This window comes from Bombina bombina, chromosome 1 (genome assembly GCF_027579735.1).
Source record: "Bombina bombina isolate aBomBom1 chromosome 1, aBomBom1.pri, whole genome shotgun sequence".
Lineage (NCBI taxonomy): Eukaryota > Metazoa > Chordata > Amphibia > Anura > Bombinatoridae > Bombina > Bombina bombina.
The window spans coordinates 1,287,695,166-1,287,718,102 of NC_069499.1; the positions used below are offsets into that span (position 1 = coordinate 1,287,695,166).

The 22,937-nt window shown below is 38.0% G+C and overlaps 1 protein-coding gene across 1 annotated transcript in view; it reads left to right on the top strand.

Annotated features, from left to right (window-relative positions):
• PEPD (peptidase D) overlaps window positions 1-22,937 on the top strand; it is a 999,359-nt gene that overhangs the window by 961,494 nt on the left and 14,928 nt on the right. The window contains exon 14 of the mRNA XM_053701517.1: window positions 140-331. Coding sequence (XP_053557492.1) covers window positions 140-331 — 192 coding nt within the window. The remainder of the gene's footprint in view (window positions 1-139; window positions 332-22,937) is intronic.

The window sequence follows — 22,937 nt, forward strand, 5'->3', positions numbered from 1 at the left end:
ATGTTTCCTATGTGCAATGTATACAGTACTTTTATGTCCCTATATGCTAAGTGCAAATGCTTGTAGAAAATCTAATACTTTAATATCTGTCATTGCTAACTAGTTTATAATGTATCCTAACAAAGCTTTTTGCTATTAGGGGGTTGACCGCATTGACCTGCCTGGTCTGAAAAGCCTGCGCACTGCTCGTAATCTTCAGGAGAGGATGGTTCTTACCATAGAGCCAGGAATCTACTTTATTGACCATGTACTGGATCAAGCCTTGGCCAATCCTGCCCAGTCTTGCTTTATTAACAATGAAATCCTTCAGCGTTTTCGAGAATTTGGAGGGGTAAGTAAAAGGAAATTTTGAGGCGCTATACAAATTAATGATAATAAAATTAAAGGGACATTATACACTCATTTTTTCTTTGCATAAATGTTTTGTAGATGATCTATTTATATAGCCCATAAAGTTTTTTTTTTGTTTTGTTTTTTTTTAAATGTACAGTTTTGCTTATTTTTAAATAACATTACTCTGATTTTCAGACTCCTAACCAAGCCCCAAAGTTTTATGAGAATACCATCAGCTACCTCCTCCAGTTTGCTCCTGTTTGTGTAAAGGGTCTTTTCATATGCAAAAGAAGGGGGAGGGGGGAGTGTCTTATTTCCCACTTGCAGTGGGCTTTTCAACTACCTTTTCAACAGAGCTAAACTGAGAGCTTCTAAGTAAGTTTTTAAACAGTTTTATACTGGATTTATATATCAGTATCTGTGCATCTTATTCTTTGTAGTAGTGTCTATTACATGCAGTTATATGAAAATGAGTGTATACTGTCCCTTTAAATTAACTTTCCATGAACTTAAAGGGATATTGTAGTCATCAAAAATAGGGCAAACCAAAAATGTATTTCAATGTTTTTTGCAAGGCACTTCTTTCTGTCCTGAATATTTAATATTTTCTTTTCACACTTGCATTGGCCTCTCTCAGTAAAACAGAGGCTGTTGTCCTTTTCAGACTTTGTGGGATAGTAGGTAGTACAAAACCAAATATGGGCAGAACTACCATTGGTGCAGCATGTGCAGTGCTGGGGGGGGGCATAGCAGCCAATCTATACATAGACATTAGCCTATGCAGTTATTATCTGTGTATAATCACATCATTATACAGTGCAGCGTGTTCACTATTAGTGTATAGATATCGATAATCATCATATTTATACCGAGCACTGAGCTTTCAGGGTATAGTGTAAAGAAAATCCGACAGTTTATAAATACTAAGTATCATTATATCTTAATAAACTGCAGCATGCTCATCAGTGTGTGTGTGTGTGTATATATATATATATATATATATATATATATATATATATATATATATATATATATATATATAATGTGTGTGTGTGTGTGTGTGTATATATATATATATATATGTGTGTGTGTATGTGTGTATATATATATATATATATATATAATGTGTGTGTGTGTGTGTGTATATATATATATATATATATATATATATATATAATGTGTGTGTGTGTGTGTGTATATATATATATATATATATATATATATATATATATATATATATATATATAATGTGTGTGTGTGTGTGTGTGTATATATATATATATATATATATATATATATATATAATGTGTGTGTGTGTGTGTATATATATATATATATATATATATATATATATATATATATATACACACACACTCAAAATCATTATATGCAGAACTATTGCTTATTACTGAATTAACTTCGCACCAGGGCCCTATGTTGAGAAGTCCCGCTACTGAAACCAATACTGCAAAATTGTTTTCAATTGCTAAATAAAGTTGTATTCTGGTAACTTAAACAGAACAAAGGAATTTTCTCAACAAATATGAGAGTTTGTAACTTATGTCAGTATATGGCACTTGCTCACCACTAATAATACAAAAATAAAAATACAAAAATTGTTCTATTATGGAAGTTTTTGGTTGCTACTATTCATTGTGCCTTATTTGTTTTTCTATGTCTCTATTTTTATTTTGCTTCAATCAAACTGTCTCTTGTTTTCATAGGCAGCTCTACCATTAGGCCAAATAGGTGGCCGGTCACCTAAGGCCTCACTTAAACAGAGGCCTTACAGTGTGTCTCTATCTTAATATGGTTTTTTTTATGTGCGGCATGGCACGTCAATGAGTAAAAAAAACACTGTTGGATAGTTTACATAGAAGCATGGGAAGTGCCTGTGAGCTCTGACCCTGACTTTCTTTTGGTTACTACTGTTTACCCGTGGACTTCATGTTCCAAAATGCAGTGCTAAAAAAGAAGCATTGTGGCAGAGGGGTTCTATTGCGCACCCTTCTTTCCTGCGTGTCTAAAGGCCACCTCTTAGTGTCTCGAAACATGAGTACCATGCGGGGCAGTTATGGTGCAATGTGTGAATTGCACACAGCAAGTAGATATGCAGGTGTAATTGAAAGGAGGAGAATAGAGATTAGTGTGATCAATTAAAGAACCTGAGGATGTGAGAATTAGCTACACACTGCTTGAAGAGAAGCCTGTTTGTGGGCAATCCAGAAGAGAATCCTGTCTGTAATGCAAATAATCATTAAAAAATATAATATATTAGAAAAAAACATCAACCAGGTCTTCTATGACCTTCCTTTACTAGCTTTATTCTCTTTCTGCACCATCTCCTCTCTCTCTCTTTTCTCTCCTTGTTCTATCACTTTGTTGTTTCTTTTTCTGTCCCTTTTCCTTTTTTCTCCTTTTCTCTCTCCCATCCCTTCTCATTCTTTCTATTCACTATATCTCTGTCTCTCTCTCTCTCTTTACTTTCTTTCGCTACACTCTCCTTCCTTCTCTTTAAGCTCTCTTTTCATGCTCTCCCTTATCTCTGCCCATCTGTATTCTATAAACACTCTCTCCCCTCTCTTTTCTGTTTTTCTCCACTCTCTCTCACCTTCTCTCTCACCTTCTCTCTCATCTCTCTTTCTCCCTTCTTTCTTTTCTCTCTCTCCTCTTTATTTACTCTTCTCTATTCTTTCTCTTTTCTTTCTGTCTCTCCACTGTCCTCTCATCTTTCTGTTTTTGTACACTATGGGCTCAATTTATCAAGCCTTCTCCTGCTCTTCAACTGCAGGTTCACACAAGAGAACCTGAAGTCCGTATTTATGAAGCAGCGGTCATCACTATATGAGAATCACATTCTGGATTCCTTCTAAATATTTGAAGAGATAGATCACTCTCATACTCCATCTGTGAACATTAGTAGGATCCTCTGTTCTTTTATATATTGTTTTTAACTATTGTTATAGGGTACCCTATTGTGTTATTGTAATTTTATACTTTTTTGAAGTAAAAAAATGTAACATTTTAATCTTTAACAGCACTTTATGCAGTAACAGTATTTAATTTCAGGGTTGGACTGCATATGTATACAGGTGGCCCTCGGTTTACAACGGTTTAATTTACACCGTTTCAGAATAACAACCTTTTTTTCCAGTCATGTGACTGCTATTGAAAAGCATTGAGAAGCAGTGCATTGATTAAAATAGCCAGTAGGTGGAGCTGACCGCTTGTGTTGCAGCAAAGCCAAGCAAGCTGAAATTAATCAATTTAACCAGACCTGAGCTATCGAGCAGATTTCAAAGGAACAAGATCTTCCTGTATATAAATCAGTCCAGATTGGAATGCATAGAAAGAACTGTTTGCAGAAAATTGCAAGTGAAGTCTGTGTTGTGTGATTATTTTATTAGGTTTATAATGCTGTTTAGCAAATGTTTTTGTTCATTTAACTTACTTTAATTATGTATTATGTGTTGTGTGATTATTTTATTAGGTTTATAATGCTGTTTAGCATTTAAAGTCTTCATTTCAAAGCTTTAAAAATAATGTTTCTCTTGTTAAGTGTATCCAGTCCACGGATCATCCATTACTTATGGGATATTAACTCCTCCCCAACAGGAAGTGCAAGAGGATTCACCCAGCAGAGCTGCTATATAGCTCCTCCCCTAACTGCCATTACCAGTCATTCTCTTGCACCCAACGAATAGATAGGATGTGTGAGAGGACTGTGGTGATTATACTTAGTTTCATACCTTCAATCAAAAGTTTGTTATTTTATAATAGCACCGGAGTGTGTTATTCCTTCTCTGGTAGAATTTGAAGAAGAATCTACCTGAGTTTTTCTATGATTTTAGCCGGAGTAGTTAAGATCATATTGCTGTTTCTCGGCCATCTGAGGAGAGGTAAACTTCAGATCAGGGGACAGCGGGCAGATTAATCTGCAAAGAGGTATGTAGCAGCTTATTATTTTCTGACAATGGAATTGATGAGAAAATTCTGCCATACCGATATAATGTAAAGTAAACTCAGCCTTAAATGCAGTAGCAGCAACTGGTATCAGGCTGTCATGTATGTATATTTTACACTTCAGTATTCTGGGGAATGGCACTTCACTGGAATTATACTGTATGCATAAAACTTTAGCCTAATTTGCAGGGACTAGCAACAGGCTTTTTAATAACACTCAATTTATTAATGTTAAACGTTTTTTGCTGGCATGTAAAATCGTTTAATTTTCTGAGGTACTGGGTGAAAAAATGTTTTGGGCACTATTTTTTTCCACTTGGCAGTCATTTTATTTAATTTATGACAGTTTACTGATCTCTCTCACTGTTATGTGTGAGGGGGAGGGACCTTTTTTGGTGCTTTTGCTACGCATCAAAAAATTCAGTCAGAAGTTTATTGTCTTCCCTGCATGATCCGGTTCATCTCTACAGAACTCAGGGGTCTTCAAAACTTGTTTTGAGGGAGGTAATCACTCACAGCAGAGCTGTGAGATTGTAGTTGACTGTGATAAAAAAAAAACGTTTATTTCTGTATTTTTTTTTTTTTTTTTTTTCTGCTATCAGGGTTAGTTATCCTTTGCTAATGGGAGCAATCCTTTGCTAAAATTGTGTTTTTTACAAAGATTTGATGCTATAACTTTTCAGTTTATTAATTTTCAACTGTCATAGGCACAGTACGTTTTCATATTATAGTAAATTACTTGAAAAGTATTTCCAAGTTGCTAGTTTATTTGCTAGTGTGTTAAACATGTCTGATTCAGAGGAAGATATCTGTGCTATATGTGCTAAAGCCAAAGTGGAGCCCAATAGAAATGTATGTACTAACTGTATTGATGCTACTTTAAATAAAAGTCAATCTGTACAAATTGAACATATTTCACCAAACAACGAGGGGAGAGTTATGCCGACTAACTCGCCTCACGTGTCAGTACCTGCATCTCCCGCTCGGGAGGTGCGTGATATTGTAGCGCCGAGTACATCTGGGCGGCCATTACAAATCACATTACAGGATATGGCTACTGTTATGACTGAAGTTTTGGCTAAATTACCAGAACTAAGAGGTAAGCGTGATCACTCTGGGGTGAGAACAGAGTGCGCTGATAATATTAGGGCCATGTCAGACACTGCGTCACAATTTGCAGAACATGAGGACGGAGAGCTTCATTCTGCGGGTGACGGTTCTGATCCAAACAAACTGGATTCAGATATTTCAAATTTTAAATTTAAGCTGGAAAACCTCCGTGTATTACTAGGGGAGGTGTTAGCGGCTCTGAATGATTGTAACACAGTTGCAATACCAGAGAAAATGTGTAGGTTGGATAAATATTTTGCGGGTACCGGCGAGTACTGACGTTTTTCCTATACCTAAGAGACTTACTGAAATTGTTACTAAGGAGTGGGATAGACCCGGTGTGCCGTTCTCACCCCCTCCGATATTTAGAAAGATGTTTCCAATAGACGCCACCACACGGGACTTATGGCAAACGGTCCCTAAGGTGGAGGGAGCAGTTTCTACTTTAGCTAAGCGTACCACTATCCCGGTGGAGGATAGCTGTGCCTTTTCAGATCCAATGGATAAAAAGTTAGAGGGTTACCTTAAGAAAATGTTTGTTCAACAAGGTTTTATATTGCAACCTCTTGCATGCATTGCGCCTGTCACGGCTGCAGCAGCATTTTGGTTTGAGTCTCTGGAAGAGACACTTGAATCAGCTCCATTAGATGAGATTACACACAAGCTTAAAGCCCTTAAGTTAGCTAACTCATTTATTTCAGATGCCGTAGTACATTTAACTAAACTTACGGCTAAGAATTCCGGATTCGCCATTCAGGCACGCAGAGCACTGTGGCTAAAATCCTGGTCAGCTGACGTTACTTCTAAATCTAAATTGCTTAATATACCTTTCAAAGGGCAGACCTTATTCGGGCCCGGGTTGAAAGAAATTATCGCTGACATTACAGGAGGTAAAGGCCATGCCCTGCCTCAAGACAGAGCCAAACCTAAGGCTAGACAGTCTAATTTTCGTTCCTTTCGTAATTTCAAAGCAGGAGCAGCATCAACTTCCTCTGCACCAAAACAGGAAGGAGCTGTTGCTCGCTACAGACAAGGCTGGAGACCTAACCAGTCCTGGAACAAGGGCAAGCAGGCCAGGAAACCTGCTGCTGCCCCTAAGACAGCATGAATCGAGGGCCCCCGATCCGGGAACGGATCTAGTGGGGGGCAGACTTTCTCTCTTCGCCCAGGCTTGGGCAAGAGATGTCCAGGATCCCTGGGCGTTAGAGATCATATCTCAGGGATACCTTCTAGACTTCAAATTCTCTCCCCCAAGAGGGAGATTTCATCTGTCAAGGTTGTCAACAAACCAAATAAAGAAAGAGGCGTTTCTACGCTGCGTACAAGATCTTTTATTAATGGGAGTGATCCATCCGGTTCCGCGGTCGGAACAAGGACAAGGGTTTTACTCAAATCTGTTTGTGGTTCCCAAAAAAGAGGGAACTTTCAGGCCAATCTTGGATTTAAAGATCCTAAACAAATTCCTAAGAGTTCCATCGTTCAAAATGGAAACTATTCGGACAATTTTACCCATGATCCAAAAGGGTCAGTACATGACCACAGTGGATTTAAAGGATGCTTACCTTCACATACCGATTCACAAAGATCATTACCGGTATCTAAGGTTTGCCTTTCTAGACAGGCATTACCAGTTTGTAGCTCTTCCATTCGGATTGGCTACGGCTCCGAGAATCTTCACAAAGGTTCTGTGTGCTCTGCTGGCGGTACTAAGACCGCGAGGAATTGCGGTAGCTCCGTACCTAGACGACATTCTGATACAAGCTTCAAGCTTTCAAACTGCCAAGTCTCATACAGAGTTAGTACTGGCATTTCTAAGGTCGCATGGATGGAAGGTGAACGAAAAGAAGAGTTCTCTCTTTCCACTCACAAGAGTTCCCTTCTTGGGGACTCTTATAGATTCTGTAGAAATGAAGATTTACCTGACAGAAGACAGGTTAACAAAGCTTCAAAATGCATGCCGTGTCCTTCATTCCATTCAACACCCGTCAGTAGCTCAATGCATGGAGGTGATCGGCTTAATGGTAGCAGCAATGGACATAGTACCCTTTGCACGTCTACATCTCAGACCGCTGCAATTGTGCATGCTAAGTCAGTGGAATGGGGATTACTCAGACTTGTCCCCTACTCTGAATCTGGATCAAGAGACCAGAAATTCTCTTCTATGGTGGCTTTCTCGGCCACATCTGTCCAGGGGGATGCCATTCAGCAGGCCGGACTGGACAATTGTAACAACAGACGCCAGCCTACTAGGTTGGGGCGCTGTCTGGAATTCTCTGAAGGCTCAGGGACAATGGAATCAGGAGGAGAGTCTCCTACCAATAAACATTCTGGAATTGAGAGCAGTTCTCAATGCCCTTCTGGCTTGGCCCCAGTTAACAACTCGGGGGTTCATCAGGTTTCAGTCGGACAACATCACGACTGTAGCTTACATCAACCATCAGGGAGGGACAAGAAGCTCCCTAGCAATGATGGAAGTATCAAAGATAATTCGCTGGGCAGAGTCTCACTCTTGCCACCTGTCAGTTTGAACTTAGTTCTTAATGTTTTACAGGGGGTTCCGTTTGAACCCCTTCATTCCATTGATATCAAGTTTTTATCTTGGAAAGTTCTGTTTTTAATGGCGATTTCCTCGGCTCGAAGAGTCTCTGAGTTATCTGCCTTACATTGTGATTCTCCTTATCTGATTTTTCATTCAGACAAGGTAGTTCTGCGTACTAAACCTGGGTTCCTACCTAAGGTGGTCACTAACAGGAATATCAATCAAGAGATTGTGGTTCCATCTTTGTGTCCTAATCCTTCTTCGAAAAAGGAACGTCTGCTACACAATCTAGATGTAGTCCGTGCCCTGAAATTTTATCTACAGGCAACTAAGGATTTTCGACAAACGTCTTCCCTGTTTGTCGTTTATTCTGGTCAGAGGAGAGGTCAAAAAGCTTCGGCTACCTCTCTCTCCTTTTGGCTTCGTAGCATAATACGGTTAGCCTATGAGACTGCTGGACAGCAGCCTCCTGAAAGAATTACAGCACATTCTACTAGAGTTGTGGCTTCCACTTGGGCTTTTAAGAATGAGGCTTCTGTTGAACAGATTTGCAAGGCTGCAACTTGGTCTTCTCTTCATACTTTTTCCAAATTTTACAAATTTGACACTTTTGCTTCTTCGGAGGCTGTTTTTGGGAGAAAGGTTCTTCAGGCAGTGGTTCCTTCCGTATAAAGAGCCTGCCTGTCCCTCCCGTCATCCGTGTACTTTAGCTTTGGTATTGGTATCCCATAAGTAATGGATGATCCGTGGACTGGATACACTTAACAAGAGAAAACATAATTTATGCTTACCTGATAAATTTATTTCTCTTGTAGTGTATCCAGTCCACGGCCCGCCCTGTCACTTTAAGGCAGGTAATTTTTCCATTAAACTACAGTCACCACTGTACCCTATGGTTTTCCTTTCTCTGCATGTTTTCGGTCGAATGACTGGTAATGGCAGTTAGGGGAGGAGCTATATAGCAGCTCTGCTGGGTGAATCCTCTTGCACTTCCTGTTGGGGAGGAGTTAATATCCCATAAGTAATGGATGATCCGTGGACTGGATACACTACAAGAGAAATAAATTTATCAGGTAAGCATAAATTATGTTTTTAGGTGTTACTTATGAAAATTTTGAGAAGGGCCTAGAACCCAACTCCCTCACTTCTCATTGACTTACATTATAAACTGGGTTTCAATTTACAATAGTTTCGATTTACAACCGTTCCTTCTGGAACCTAACCCCGGCGTAAACTGAGTGCTACCTGTACTGTGTTATCCTTCTCACTTAAGCCTATGTGTGGCGCTTCCTTTCTATCTATAATACTTACACTTTTTTAGGGAATCTTTTTGGGAGCCTGTGAGTATTTGTGACTGTAGGCGCTGTACGTTCTGTTCTTCTTATGTGGCTGATATCAATCTCACCTGACTTTTCTGACCGGAAAGATTGACACCCCCTGCCCACGCGTGATTGGCTGCGTGTGGCCACGAGTTAAAGGGGAGAGGATGTAAGCTCCTGTCCGCCAGTAGAATGATAAATCTTGCCCTATATCTTTCACAATTCTTTTCTCTCTTGATTCTCCTTTTTCCCCAATCTGCAATCTACCTTACCTCTTGCTTCCTTCTTTCTTTACCCTCACTTTGGGGGAGTGAGATAAAAACAACTGTATCCCACTCCATTTTGTGTGTCTTTCACTATCTGTCTCTCTGATTTCAAGTTAGAAACACTTTTGAAACCTTTCTTTTTTTATTTCTTGCTTAATCATATCTTTTTCTTAACTGGTTTTCTATTCAGTGTACATAATAATCATAATAAAACACACATCCATCCTATCCTAGCATATCATCTATTTATCTATTTATATTTTTAATATATAAGGGATTTTAAAATATATTGTAAAACTAAAACCACCTTACTTAGCATAGATTACGAGTGGAACAATATTCTTTGCATGCAATCGATGTCGGGTTTTGGAGGCCATTTGCGCACAAGTTAAATTTCATATAAAAGTACAGTTACACTCATAATAACACTATCTGATAAAAAATATTTAAAAAAAATTGCAATAAAAAGTTATAAGAGCTCTCAGTATTTATGCAATATTCATATTTAATAAAGTGTTATACTGTGTATTTACTGTAAATATTTCACAGTCCAATGTTCTTCACATAGGGGAATATGTTCTATGTATTTTTAAATAGATCCTCGTATATACAGTACCGTGCAAGAGTCTTAGGCCCCCATTAGATTTGTTGTTTTAGCAAAGTTTTAATGACCATCCATATTTATTTTTCAATCTCTTTATTAAGATACAAACAGAAAATACAGTAAATATGTACACAAAATATAAAAAATACAAACTTTTCATAACAAAATGGCTTCTTCAGGCAAAAGTCAGTATTTAGTTTGACCTCCCTTGGCACTAAGCACATCTTGAACTCTTTTGGGGAGACTGTCCTGACATTTTCTGAAGTAATCTTCTGGTATATTATACCAGGTTTCTTTCAACACTTCCCAGATATATTCTTTAGATTTAAGTTGTCTTTTATTTATTTCTCTGTCCAGGTAATCCTATACTGCCTCTATTATATTCAGGTCTGGACTCTGTGGAGGCCAATCCATGACTGTCAGTGTGTTATCAGCTGTTTTTCTCTCGCAAAATGTTTTCACTACATAAGCAGTGTGCTTGGGATCATTATCATGCTGAAAAATAACGCCATTCCCAATAAGGCGCTTTCCAGAAGGAATGGCATAATGAATTAAAACCTCCAGGGAACCAAGCTGCCCACGTCCTCTTAGTCAACCTTGTTGTTTTCACCTCCAAAATAAAAGAGCTCACAATAGTGTAGCACTGTAGTAGATTTCAGACAATGTGGTAGGTGCACAAACTGGTTATACTCATGAGACTGCAGTTAAAATAAGCCTTTTATTACAATCATCACAAAGGTGTCTTCAGGTGCAGCTTCAGGTTTTATTTCAAATACAGCTCAACGTGTTTCGGCTAAAATAAGCCTTTATCAAGAGCATAAAGTTTAAACAATTTCTGGAACAAATGGTTATCTGGAGGTGACACAGCGCCGCCACTTCCAACACTTTCTGCTTCTATACACGGTTTGGGAGAACCGGGGCTGGCAGCGAGTACCTGAAAGAAAATGCTAACATTGCTTCATACTTTATCCTTTCTAATATGAATTAAAACCTGTCTGTACTTTTCAGCATTCATGATCCCATTTATTCGGACAATATTGCCAACACCACTGGCAGAAATGTAGCCCCAAACCAGGACAGACCCTCTACCATGTTTCACATGCGTACTACTGGGAGAGAGAGGGAAGTAGGAGAGATACTTAAACTTTGTTGTGGGGTGTCTTTGCCTCCTCCTGGTGGCCAGGAAGTGAATTCTTACAAGTAAGGATTTTGTGGACTCTTACCACCAAGAAAGAAAGGAATTTATCAGGTAAGCATAAATTATGTTTTTTCAACTTTTTCGGGCTTTATTGAAGTCTATGGGGGAATGCAATTTTGCGTTTGCGACTTTTCAAATTCTATTTGTTACCTAGACTTTGCGAATTTGAGAGCACAAACCTTTTACTTTCAACTCGTAATACGAGTATGTTTCGCGGAGCTCCACTAGTAATCTAACCCTTAGCAGTTTAGCAGTCAGTGTTAAGTTTTCTGTTACGAAAAAAATAAGACAAGGAATTGTACTCCTTTTTTTAATTTGAGGGAAATTTTAAACTTTAGCATTAACTTATTTTTTTATTTATTTAAGTGGGACTAGAAATTATAGAGGTTGGTATAGTAGTAGCATCCCCTATTACCTGTCCTATGTACACATAGCAATCCCTATTAGCAGATTTCCATTTTATAATGATATCATATAGGACATTAAAGGCTTTGTTCATTATAGACTCTGGTGAAATATGTTAACAATCAGGCTCTCATTGCAAACGTCTACATTGCATATTTAAAAGTAAAGGTTTTTGTGGTTATGTAAGGTACTTTTAAATCAACCAAGCAGATTTTTAATATTGAGCAATCATTCATTGTGACTTGTATGACCTTTATCTAAAACAACAAATGATCATGTATTGAGACTTTACCTAAAATGTATTTTGATTTCAAATGAGACTAAATTACAGAGAGATAGTCAACAATATACAAAATAGGTTACAAAGATGGGCATGATTCTCCATAATTTTATCAGGGAAGATCATTTTAATTAAAATGATCATCCTTCAACAGATTATGGGGTAGATTTATCATACCCCGGGAGGACATGATTCGCTGTTGACATTTAAAATTTCACAAGCAGTTCTGGTAAACTGCTTGTGCAATGCTGCCCCCTGCAGATTTGCAGCCAATCGGCCGCTAGCAGGGAGTGTCAATCAACCCGATCGTATTCGATCAGGCGGATTAATGTCCGCAGCCTCAGAGGTAACGGACGAGTTAAGGAGCAGCGGTCTTAAGACCGCTGCTTCTTAATTCTTGTTTCCGGCGAGCCTAATGGCTCGCACGGAAACAGGGGTATACAGCCCCATTCGTGATAAATCGGCCCCTTTGTAGTTAATGCAGATATATTATTGCTAAATAATTGGATTCGTTTAGGGGGTGTGTCCCCCGCCCACTCTCCTGTGTGCCGGGTTATCCTTTCTCAACGAACGCTCAGGAGGAGCGCACCTAACAGTGATTATCCTGGAACTGTGTTATTGCTAAATAAGGTAATTAAACCTTTCTTATAGGGAAATTTGATGCCGAGAATTGCTTTGAGTAAATTACATTTAAATAAATATGAGTGTTCTTGCTTTTCCTAAATTTAGAAAATTATAATTTAGTATGCCTCACGAAAATAGTTATAAATTATATAACATCAAGTAACCACTGTACAAATCTAGAAATAGATGAAGCACTCATGGCTCCATATACACTTTTGGCATATATACATATACCCTAGGCTAAAATATATAGCATGATTAAAGATATTAAAATAAAAAGTGATCCTATACTGGTGTGGCAAAATAATTATCATTAGATTATACAATATCCCTGTGGATACCAATTACGGGAATCCAGATTTTGTGGAAGGAGTAAGCTCTAAAGTTTTTACTTATTGGAAAAACCTAGGTAAAAATTGTACTACTCAGTTAATAAATAAAGATGGGCAAGTTATCAAATCCTTTGAAGAAATTAGGCAGAATGTAATATTAATTAATTATTTGCATATTTACAAGTCCGAAGCTACTGTTTATAAATTAGTTAATTGGTATGGTTGGAATTGGAATTTGGTAAGATTAGATCCTATCATTAATTTGTACAACAATGGTTCTCATGCTATTACTACATGGTAAAAAGGGTCTACGAGACCCAGCTGCATATAAAACTTAGCCAATTTTGGCACAAAAATTGAGTATAATGTTAGACATACAGATTACTATTAATGATTTAATACAAAGTCTTAAAAGAGTAGAAAAAGCTACTGCCTCTGCGGCATAGAAGGAATCTCATTTACGTTTATTACATATCTCTTACGTATTATCCACTATGATTAATACATTTACTAACAGTAATATAATTTCTCATTGGAATGTAAATTACATGATGCCTATTTATTACACCTCTTTCGCCATTGGCCACAAATAATTTTTTTTTGGTTCAAGGCTTCTGTTTGCTTAAAAAGATTATTAAATAGGATTGAGGAATCTATTGGGAAAGAAAGTTACATTTAAACATTACATTAAACACCCTAACATAAACCCCTAGTCTAAACACCCCTAATCTTCCGCTCCCCGACATCCCCGCCACTAATAAAAGCTATTAACCTATAATCCTCCACTCCCCGACATCCCGCCACTAAATAAAGTTATTAACCCCTAATACGCCACTCCCCAACATCGCCACCACTAAATAAAGTTATTAACCCCTAATCCGCCATTCCCTGACATTGCTGACTCTAAATAAAAGCTATTAACCCCTAATCCGCCGCTCCCCGACATTGCCAACACGAATAAAAGCTATTAACACCTTATCCTCCTCTCCCCGACATCGCCACCACTAAATAAAATTATTAACCCTTAATCCACCGCTCCCCAAATCTTATTGGCTGTTCAAATCAGCCAATAGGATTTCAGTAGCTCTCATCCGATTGGCTGTTTTGAACAGCCAATAGGATTTAAGAGGCTCTCATCCTATTGGCTGATTTGAATTTGAAGAATCAAATCAGCCAATAGGAATGCAAGGTACACCATTTTGAAACGGGTACCTTGCATTCAACTTCAGTGTATGGTGGTGACCGGATGAAGAGGACGCTCCGTGCAGGATTTCATCGCCAGTCCAGAATAGCTCCGCACCACCGGGAAGAATATAGTAGACGCCCCTGCGATGGATGAAGATGTCGCCGCCTGGATGGAGATGAATGTCCGGACTTCAGGAACCGTGAGTAGATATTCTGGGTTTAGTGTTAGGTTTTTTTTTTGTTTTTTTTTGGGGTGGCTTTTTTTTTCGGATTAGGGCAAAATTTAAAAGAGCTGAATGCCCTTTTAAGGGAAATGCCCATACAAATGCCCCTTTAGGGGCAATGGGTAGCTTAGTTTTTTTTTTTAGAGTTAGGTGGGGTGGTGGGTTTTACCACCATGGGTTTTACTGTTGGGGGGGACTTTGTATTTTTTTTACAGGTAAATTCAAAAATTTCATAAGGCGAGATTTGGCGTCATTGATAAGAGGCTGCTCCAGTTTTAGGAGATTTATGTTCATTAGGAGGTATTATCAGGCATTGATAAATAAATATTCACCCAAGGTAATATTCAGATGAGTGTGAAGCGGAGCAAGTGGCATAAAAGAAAAAGAAAACAGCATACAAAGCACATCCACTCAAGGAGGGGGCTGAGGGGGAGAAAGTACAAGTATAAACAAAAAAAAATTAGATAAACAACTTATAAACCTATATACTTATAAACCTAAAACAAAAAAACTGATATCACAATGTTACATCCATCTGCCTGAAGTAAACATTATGCAGGACTGTATGAGCAATAGTATAAAGTGGGTTCAGCATTGCGATGTACTTCAGAGTCCCAGTGTACTATGGGAGAGCTGACTGTATTATAATATCTGCAGGTTAAGGAGACATTCATACGATGACAGCCAGTGCTAAGACTGATATTGATATGCATCCCATCGGGTAGAAATTAGCTGAGCCTCAAGGGTATGTATACATACAGTATTATATATATATATATATATATATATATATATATATATATATATATATATATATATATATATATATATATATATGGATTAACTAGGGGCTGACCCCAATGACAGTGCATATACAACAGTCAGAGCAATTTCTTAAGGATCTTTTGAGGCGATGAAGCGGCCGTCCCCTTGTGTCATAGGTACCTAGATACAGTTCAGCCAACACCCGCAATCAAAAAGATTAGCCACCAGCCAACAAGCGTACTGCTATAATATTCGGGAAGAGGCCTCTGCGAACCTAAACCCAGGTGTTTCGGAGCATCAGGAAGACAGCCATCAAATCCGGGGGCCAAGTTCACAACATGCGCAAAGAGAGAATCCTACAGCGGCTCATACACCAGTAGCGACTCTATGCCCTGCCTCTCCGCACCCAGAGCTGGGTCCTCTAATGGGGTGTCCAATATACAGGCCCAATTGAACCTCTCCGGTCTTGTAGCAGTCGTAGCAGGTGAGTGGAGAGAGAGCAGAGCCTGTTCCATGTGGTAAAACAGAGGTCCCTCGGTCGAGTTTGTGAAAAGGGTTGCTGGATCATCAGATGCTGTGGACTCCTGTAGATTCGTAGTGATTGAGTGTTGCGGATCTCGTACTGAGGAGCAGATGTGCTTATTCACAGGGTCAGGTTCCGTATGATAGGTCCCCTCAGTTGATTGAATCGCTTCATGCAGAGTTTTAAAGCTCGAGGATAAGCGGTCAAATATAGGAAAGAAAGTTTCAAGTAACTGTGCAGTAATATATTTTCCTGCCTCCATCGTTCTAAAGCCAGCGGGAAGGAGACCAGTAAGTACAAGTCTATGAGGGTTACTATATACAGTGTGGCGGTTAAGGACGCGCCACAATGCCAAACGGCTTTTTACTTTTAATAGGACTTCCGTGGGAGAGAAGGGGATAGTTTCTCTATCTGCATTGATTCTCGGACACGTTGCTGTCAAGAGATGCGCAGATGGCAATGGGTTCAGGCTGTAAAAGGGTTTTCTTTCTCGAGGTATCTCGGAGCTTCAAAGAAATGCAGCCATCTTGGGGCACCACCCACCGGAAGTCTCTTTTTTGTAATCTTAGTGCTTTTTATTTTTTGTAATTTTAGATTTTTTAAACTAGTATTAGTTTTTTTATTAAATTTGTCATTCAGATTTTTGAATTGGTAGTTTTTTTTATTTTATTAGAATAGTAATGTTAGGTTAATTTATAGATTAAACTTTTTTTATTTTTATTTCACAGGTAAGTTTTTATTTATTTTAAGATAGTTACATTGTAATTTTAATTTAAAGTTAGGGGGTGTTAGGTTTAGGGGTTAATAGTTTAATTTAGTGTTTTGTGATGTGGGGGCCAGGCAGTTTATGGGTTAATAGGTTTAGTTTAGTAGTTATGATGTGGGGGGCTGGCAGTTTAGGGGTTAATATGTTTATTTAGTGTCGGCGATGTCTGGGAGCGGTGGTTTAGTGGTTAAAATATTTAAATAGTGTTGGTGATGTGGGTGGGCGGCAAATTAGGGGTTAATAACTTTATTTAATAGTCGCAATGTGGGTGGGCTGCAGATTAGGGGTTAATAACTTTATTTAATAGTTGTGATGTGGGTAAGAGGCAGATTAGGGGTTGATAGGTTTAATATAGTGTTTGCGATGCGGGAGGGTGGCGGTTTAGGGGTTAATAGGTAGTTTATTGGTGTTAGTGTACTTTTGTAATAGTTTAGTTATGAGTTTTGGGAAACATTTTTGTTACACAAAATCCATAACTACTGCACTTAGATTGCAGTATGGATCGTGTCGGTATAGGCTGTAACGCAAGCATTTTAGCAGGACCGCACAACCTGTAATACGGCGCTATGGAAATCCCACACTCAAACATAATTTTTTAGAGTGCGGAATGGATGTTGCATTACAGGCTAAAATGCTTGCGGTATAACTATACCGCTGCGACTTGTAATATGCGTTCCCAGCCATTCCAGGCGCAATGGATAATTTTTCAGCAGTATTTCATGTATAATGCTTATAAATGTATGTTCGCAGAAAATATATATAGTTGAACATTACTTTATAAAATACATTTAAATCACATATTGTAAAGTAATTAAAAACACATATGAACATAGAAATATGCTCTTTTAAACTATTACATTATAATTATAGGGACATGAAACCAAAACATTTTTTTTTCATGACTCTGAAAGAGCTTACAATTTTATGCTTTGGTATCCTTTGTTGAAAACCATAGCTAGGTATGCTCAGGACCTGAGAGCTAGTTGCTGATTGGTGGCTGTACATATATACCTTTTATCATTACCCATGTGATCAGGGGGCTCCCAGTAGTGCATTGCTGCTACTTCAATAAAGGATACCAAGAAAATTATGCAAAGTTTATAATAGAAGTAAGTTGTTTAAAATGATATGCTCTATCTGAATTACTAAAGAAAAATGTTGCTCTATCTAAATCATGAAAGAAAAATTTGAGTTTCATGTCCCTTTTTAAGAGCTCTCTACCCCTTTAATTTAGTAATAAGCAAAAGGGGCACAAAATTCATTGCTAGAATGGCCATTTTAATTGTCTTTGAGTTAGAACAAATAAAAGCTAGACATAGTCATTTTATTCCAAGTGACTTGTTTTATTTGAACACATGGATATAAAGTACAAATGTCACAAAGCTATATTTATATCTCTTGCAAGGTCAAGAACAATTAAGCAGCTGGTTGCTTAGTCATCCGTTTGAGAGTGTATATGGGCGCTATCAGTAAAACCAGTGCTATCACAGGTCACGAGCTGGATAAGATAGCAAAGTAGCACCATAGGCAGATTTTCTGGTAAAACTGGCAGTGCCAGTGTCATAAAAACTTCCTTCATTTAAAGGTAGTTGGTTAAAATAAAATAAAGCATATCCTTTCTTAGATAATGAGTAACATGAAATTGGCACAATCCTTGAGAAAATGTTCTATTATATCTTATGCAAATCATAAATGGGACAGTAAAGTCAAATTTAATCTTTCATGCTTAAGATGCAGCATACAATTTTAAACAACTTTATAATTGACATCTATTATCTAATTTACTTCGTTCTCTTAGTATCCTTTGTTAAAAAAAACATACCTAGGTTGGCTCAGGAGCAGCAATGCACTACTGGGAGCTAGCTGCTGATTGGTGGCAGCACATTATACACCTCTTGTCATTAGCTCACCTAATGTGTTCAGTTACCTCCCAGTAGTGCATTGCTGTTCTTTCAACGAAGGATACCAAGAGAATTAAAGGGAAATGAAACCCAAAAATGTTCTTTTTGTGATTCTGACAAAGCATACAGTTTAAAAAAGGTTCCATGACAGGAATGAGTGCTACCATCTAGTGCTTTAGATATGTGCATGCCAGGGGCTAAATGAGACCAACCAGGGCACCCTGGCAAAAGTGTGGCAGGGTCCCCCACCCCCTTTTTACTCCACCTACCTACCCTCTTGGCCCTTCCTCCACCCTATTGCCCCTCCCCCCTCCCATGCCCTTCCCCCACCATGTTTTTAATTGCCATATAAAGAGATCATTTTTTCCATAAATATTTTCGGCTATGAATGTGGAAATATACCTCAGCTTGGCAAGTGGCTGATGTAAAAATAATATAATGATTCTAATTAAAAAAAAACCTCAACACACAGCCATAAATGTCTAAACTATTAGCAACAAAAGTGAGTACACTCCTAAGTGGAAATGTCCAAATTGGGCCCAAGTGTCAATATTTTGTGTGGCCACCATTATTTTCCATCACTGCCTTAACCCTCTTGGGCATGGAGTTCACCAGAGCTTCACAGCTTTCCACTGGAGTCCTCGTCCACTCCTCCATGATGACATCACAGATGCTCAATAGGGTTTAGGTCTGGAGACATGCTTGGCCAGTCCATCACCTTTACCCTCAGATTCTTTAGTAAGGCAGTGGTTGTCTTGGAGGTGTGTTTGGGTTCATTATCATGTTGGAATACTGCCCTGCAGCCCAGTCTCCAAAGGGAGGGGATCATGCTCTGCTTTAGTATGTCACAGTACATGTTGGCATTCATGGTTCCCTCAGTGAACTGTATCTCCCCAGTGCCGGCAGCACTCATGCAGGCCCAGACCATGACACTCCCACCACCATGCTTGACTGTAGGCAAGACACACTTGTCTTTGTACTCCTCACCTGGTTGCCACCACACACGCTTGACACCATCTGAACCAAATAAGTTTATCTTGGTCTCATCGTACCACAGGACATGGTTGCAGTAATCCATGTCCTTAGTCTGCTTGTCTTCAGCAAACTGTTTGCGGGCTTTCTTGTGCATCATCTTTAGAAGAGGCTTCCTTCTGGGATGACAGCCATGCAGACCAATTTGATGCAGTGTGCGGCGTATGGACTGAGCACTGACAGGCTGACCCCCCACCCTTCAACCTCTGCAGCAATGCTGGCAGCACTCATAAGTCTATTTCTTAAAGACAACCTCTGGATATGAGTTAGGTTTTAGAAGTGAACACCGGTGTTTTTAGATAAAGATTGAATGAATTTTTTATATAATGAATGCATTGTTTTAGATAGGAATTGAATCTTCCAAATGAATTGAACCCTCTAAATCGATTGAATTTGAGAATTATTATTTATTATTATTTGTTTTTACTGATTAATAAATCATTGTGGACTTTGCTTTAAACTTGCAATTGTAGTAATTTGCTTTATTTTAAATACCCATATTCAGATAATCAGATAGCCTTAATTGGCACCACTTCCAATCTGTATCTTTTGGAAAACCTCTGGATATGACACTGAGCACTTGCACTCAACTTCTTTGGTCGACCATGGCGAGGCTTGTTCTGAGTGGAACCTGTCCTGTGAAACCACTGTATGGTCTGACTTGCCCACCGTGCTGCAGCTCTGTTTCAGGGTCTTGGCAATCTTCTTACAGCCTAGGCCATCTTTATGTAGAGCAACAATTCTTTTTTTCAGATCCTCAGAGAGTTCTTTGCCATGAGGTGCCATGTTAAACTTCCAGTGACCAGTATGAGAGAGTGTGAGAGCGATAACACCAAATTTAACTCACCTGCTCCCCATTCACACCTGAGACCTTGTAACACTAACGAGTCACATGACACCGGGGAGGGAAAATGGCTAATTGGGCCCAATTTGGACATTTCCAGTTAAGGGTGTACTCACTTTTGTTGCCAACTGTTTAGACATTATTGGCTGAGTGTTGAGTTATTTTGAGGGGACAGCAAATTTACACTCTTATACAGGCTGTACACTCACTACTTTACATTGTAGCAAAATGTCATTTCCTCAGTGTACTCACATGAAAAGATATAATAAAATATTTACAAAAATGTGAGCGGTGTACTCACTTTTGTGGGATACTGTGTGTGTGTGTGTATATATATATATATATATATATATATATATATATATATATATATACACACACACACACAGTGTATATGTATATATATACACAGTATATATATACAGTATATATACACAGTATATTCATTATATAGTCTCTCTCTCTCTCTCTCTCTCTCTCTCTCTCTCTCTATATATATATATATATATATATATATATATATATATGTGTGTGTGTGTGTGTGTGTGTGTGTGTGTGTGTGTGTATGTGAGCTAAACATTTTTAAGGGCACTCACAGATCTTTAAATAGTAATCCAAATAATATTTTTTATTGATTTACTTTTTATTGATATATCAAATTAATAATGTAGTAGTCGACGTTTTGGCCCCTGTTTGGGCCTTCTTCAAGACAAATATCTTATTCGGCCATAGCCGCTACAACAATTTCATCCGGCATCACAGCCGTACTCCCAGAAGGAAAGCCTTGTCAGGCCGAATAATATATTTGTCTTGAAGAAGGCCCAAACAGGAACAGAAACGTTGACTACTACATTATTAATTTGATATATGATCAATAACAAATATTATTTGGATTACTATTTAAAGACCTGTGAGTGCCCTTTAAAACTTTTGGCTCACCTATGTTTAATATTGAGGACAGCACCTGGGTAGTGAGTATACCCTAAAGGATGTAGTGCTGGGTTACTGGCTAACGCCCATTTGTGACGTCACTTCCGGTCCGGCGAGACCGAATCGTTCCAAAGCGCTTCTCTGCAAGCCTGTCAGACACAGGCTGTGAATCCGGTGCCATCCTTCAAAGTGGGATACCTAACAAGGACTAAAACCACACATTTGTTTGTATAACATCTGCAGGTATTTTCCACCATCAACATTTTGAGTTTATTCATCCATCTTGTGCAAACGGAACTCAAAAGCCAATATTACTGACATCATTGTGACTTTTATAGTTTGTTCTAAGTGACATTCATTTGTACCTACCTTTCTTTGTTTGAAAGTTGTTCTCATTCTACTTTGATAATTTGTATCTACAAGCACAGACATCAGTTTGTGTTTAAATAAAAGGAATATATTTTTTAACCTAATACTCGCATCTGAGATTTTCATTTTTACAAAAGGAAATTACCATACTTCTGAGAGGAGAAGCAATTTCTACACCGAATGTTAAAGATACCATACTCCACAAGAGGAGAAGGATATCCTAAAGGCACACAAAAAAGAAAGAAGCACCATTTTCTACCGAATACCATACTCCAATAAGGCATCAAGAGACAAACATCTGTAATAAAGACTGAGATTTACTCCCCCCAACGCTTCTCACATACCTCCCATGTTTGAGGTTTAAAAAGGTGAGCACTATCCTTACTTTTTTACTATATTGGTTACTAGTATATACATACTGCACCATAAATTGTTTCTTGTTTGTTTCCTCCACTCTATGAGCACTACAGTCTGGGACCCTCAACTCTCACCCTTTACAATTCATTCCATTGATGATAGTGGAATCTCCAGACTAAGCTGCCTTTGAAATACACCAGGAGGAATTTTAAAGGGCAAAATAACTATTTGCAACGCACAGCGCAAGCCAAAACACCCTATCTTTTTCATATATATATATATATAGTATATACAGTGTGTTAATGTTAATGTATGTATGTTAATTTTTTTTTTTTTTTTTTTCATATATTGTGTATTATTATTGTTTTTTGTATTTTATTGTACCCTATGTTATCAATGCAATGTCTTGTGGACCCAGGACATACTTGAAAACGAGAGAAATCTCAATGTATCCTTCCTGGTAAAATATTTTATAAATAAATATATATATATATATATATATATATATATATATATATATATATATATATATATATATATATATATATATATATATATATATATATATATATATATATATATATGTAATGAGATCAATAAGAAAGAAAATCCTGAATTGTAATTCAAGATAAAAGACAGGGAATTCAGCACTCTTTTATAAAGAAATTTATTAACTCACATATAATAATGTATCTATGTTTTGCTTAGGCCGCAAAGGGGAGAAAAGCGGTACCTACACAAAATATGTATAGTGACTTAACACCAAAATTAATATATACAAGAATACAAAAGTGTAATGTGTGTAAATATTATTTAGCGTTTACAAATTGTCATTCAAACCTGACCGGTCAGGGATCTGTGTGAGTACACTAAGAATGATTGCATGTCACAACATTAGAACAAATATAACAGAGGTTTTTGTTAGCCCTTCTGTACCCTAACAAAAACCTCTGTTATATTTATTCTAATGTTGCGACATGCAATCATTCTTAGTGTACTCACACAGATCCCTGACCGGTCAGGTTTGAATGACAATTTTTACACACATTACACTTTTGTATTCTTGTA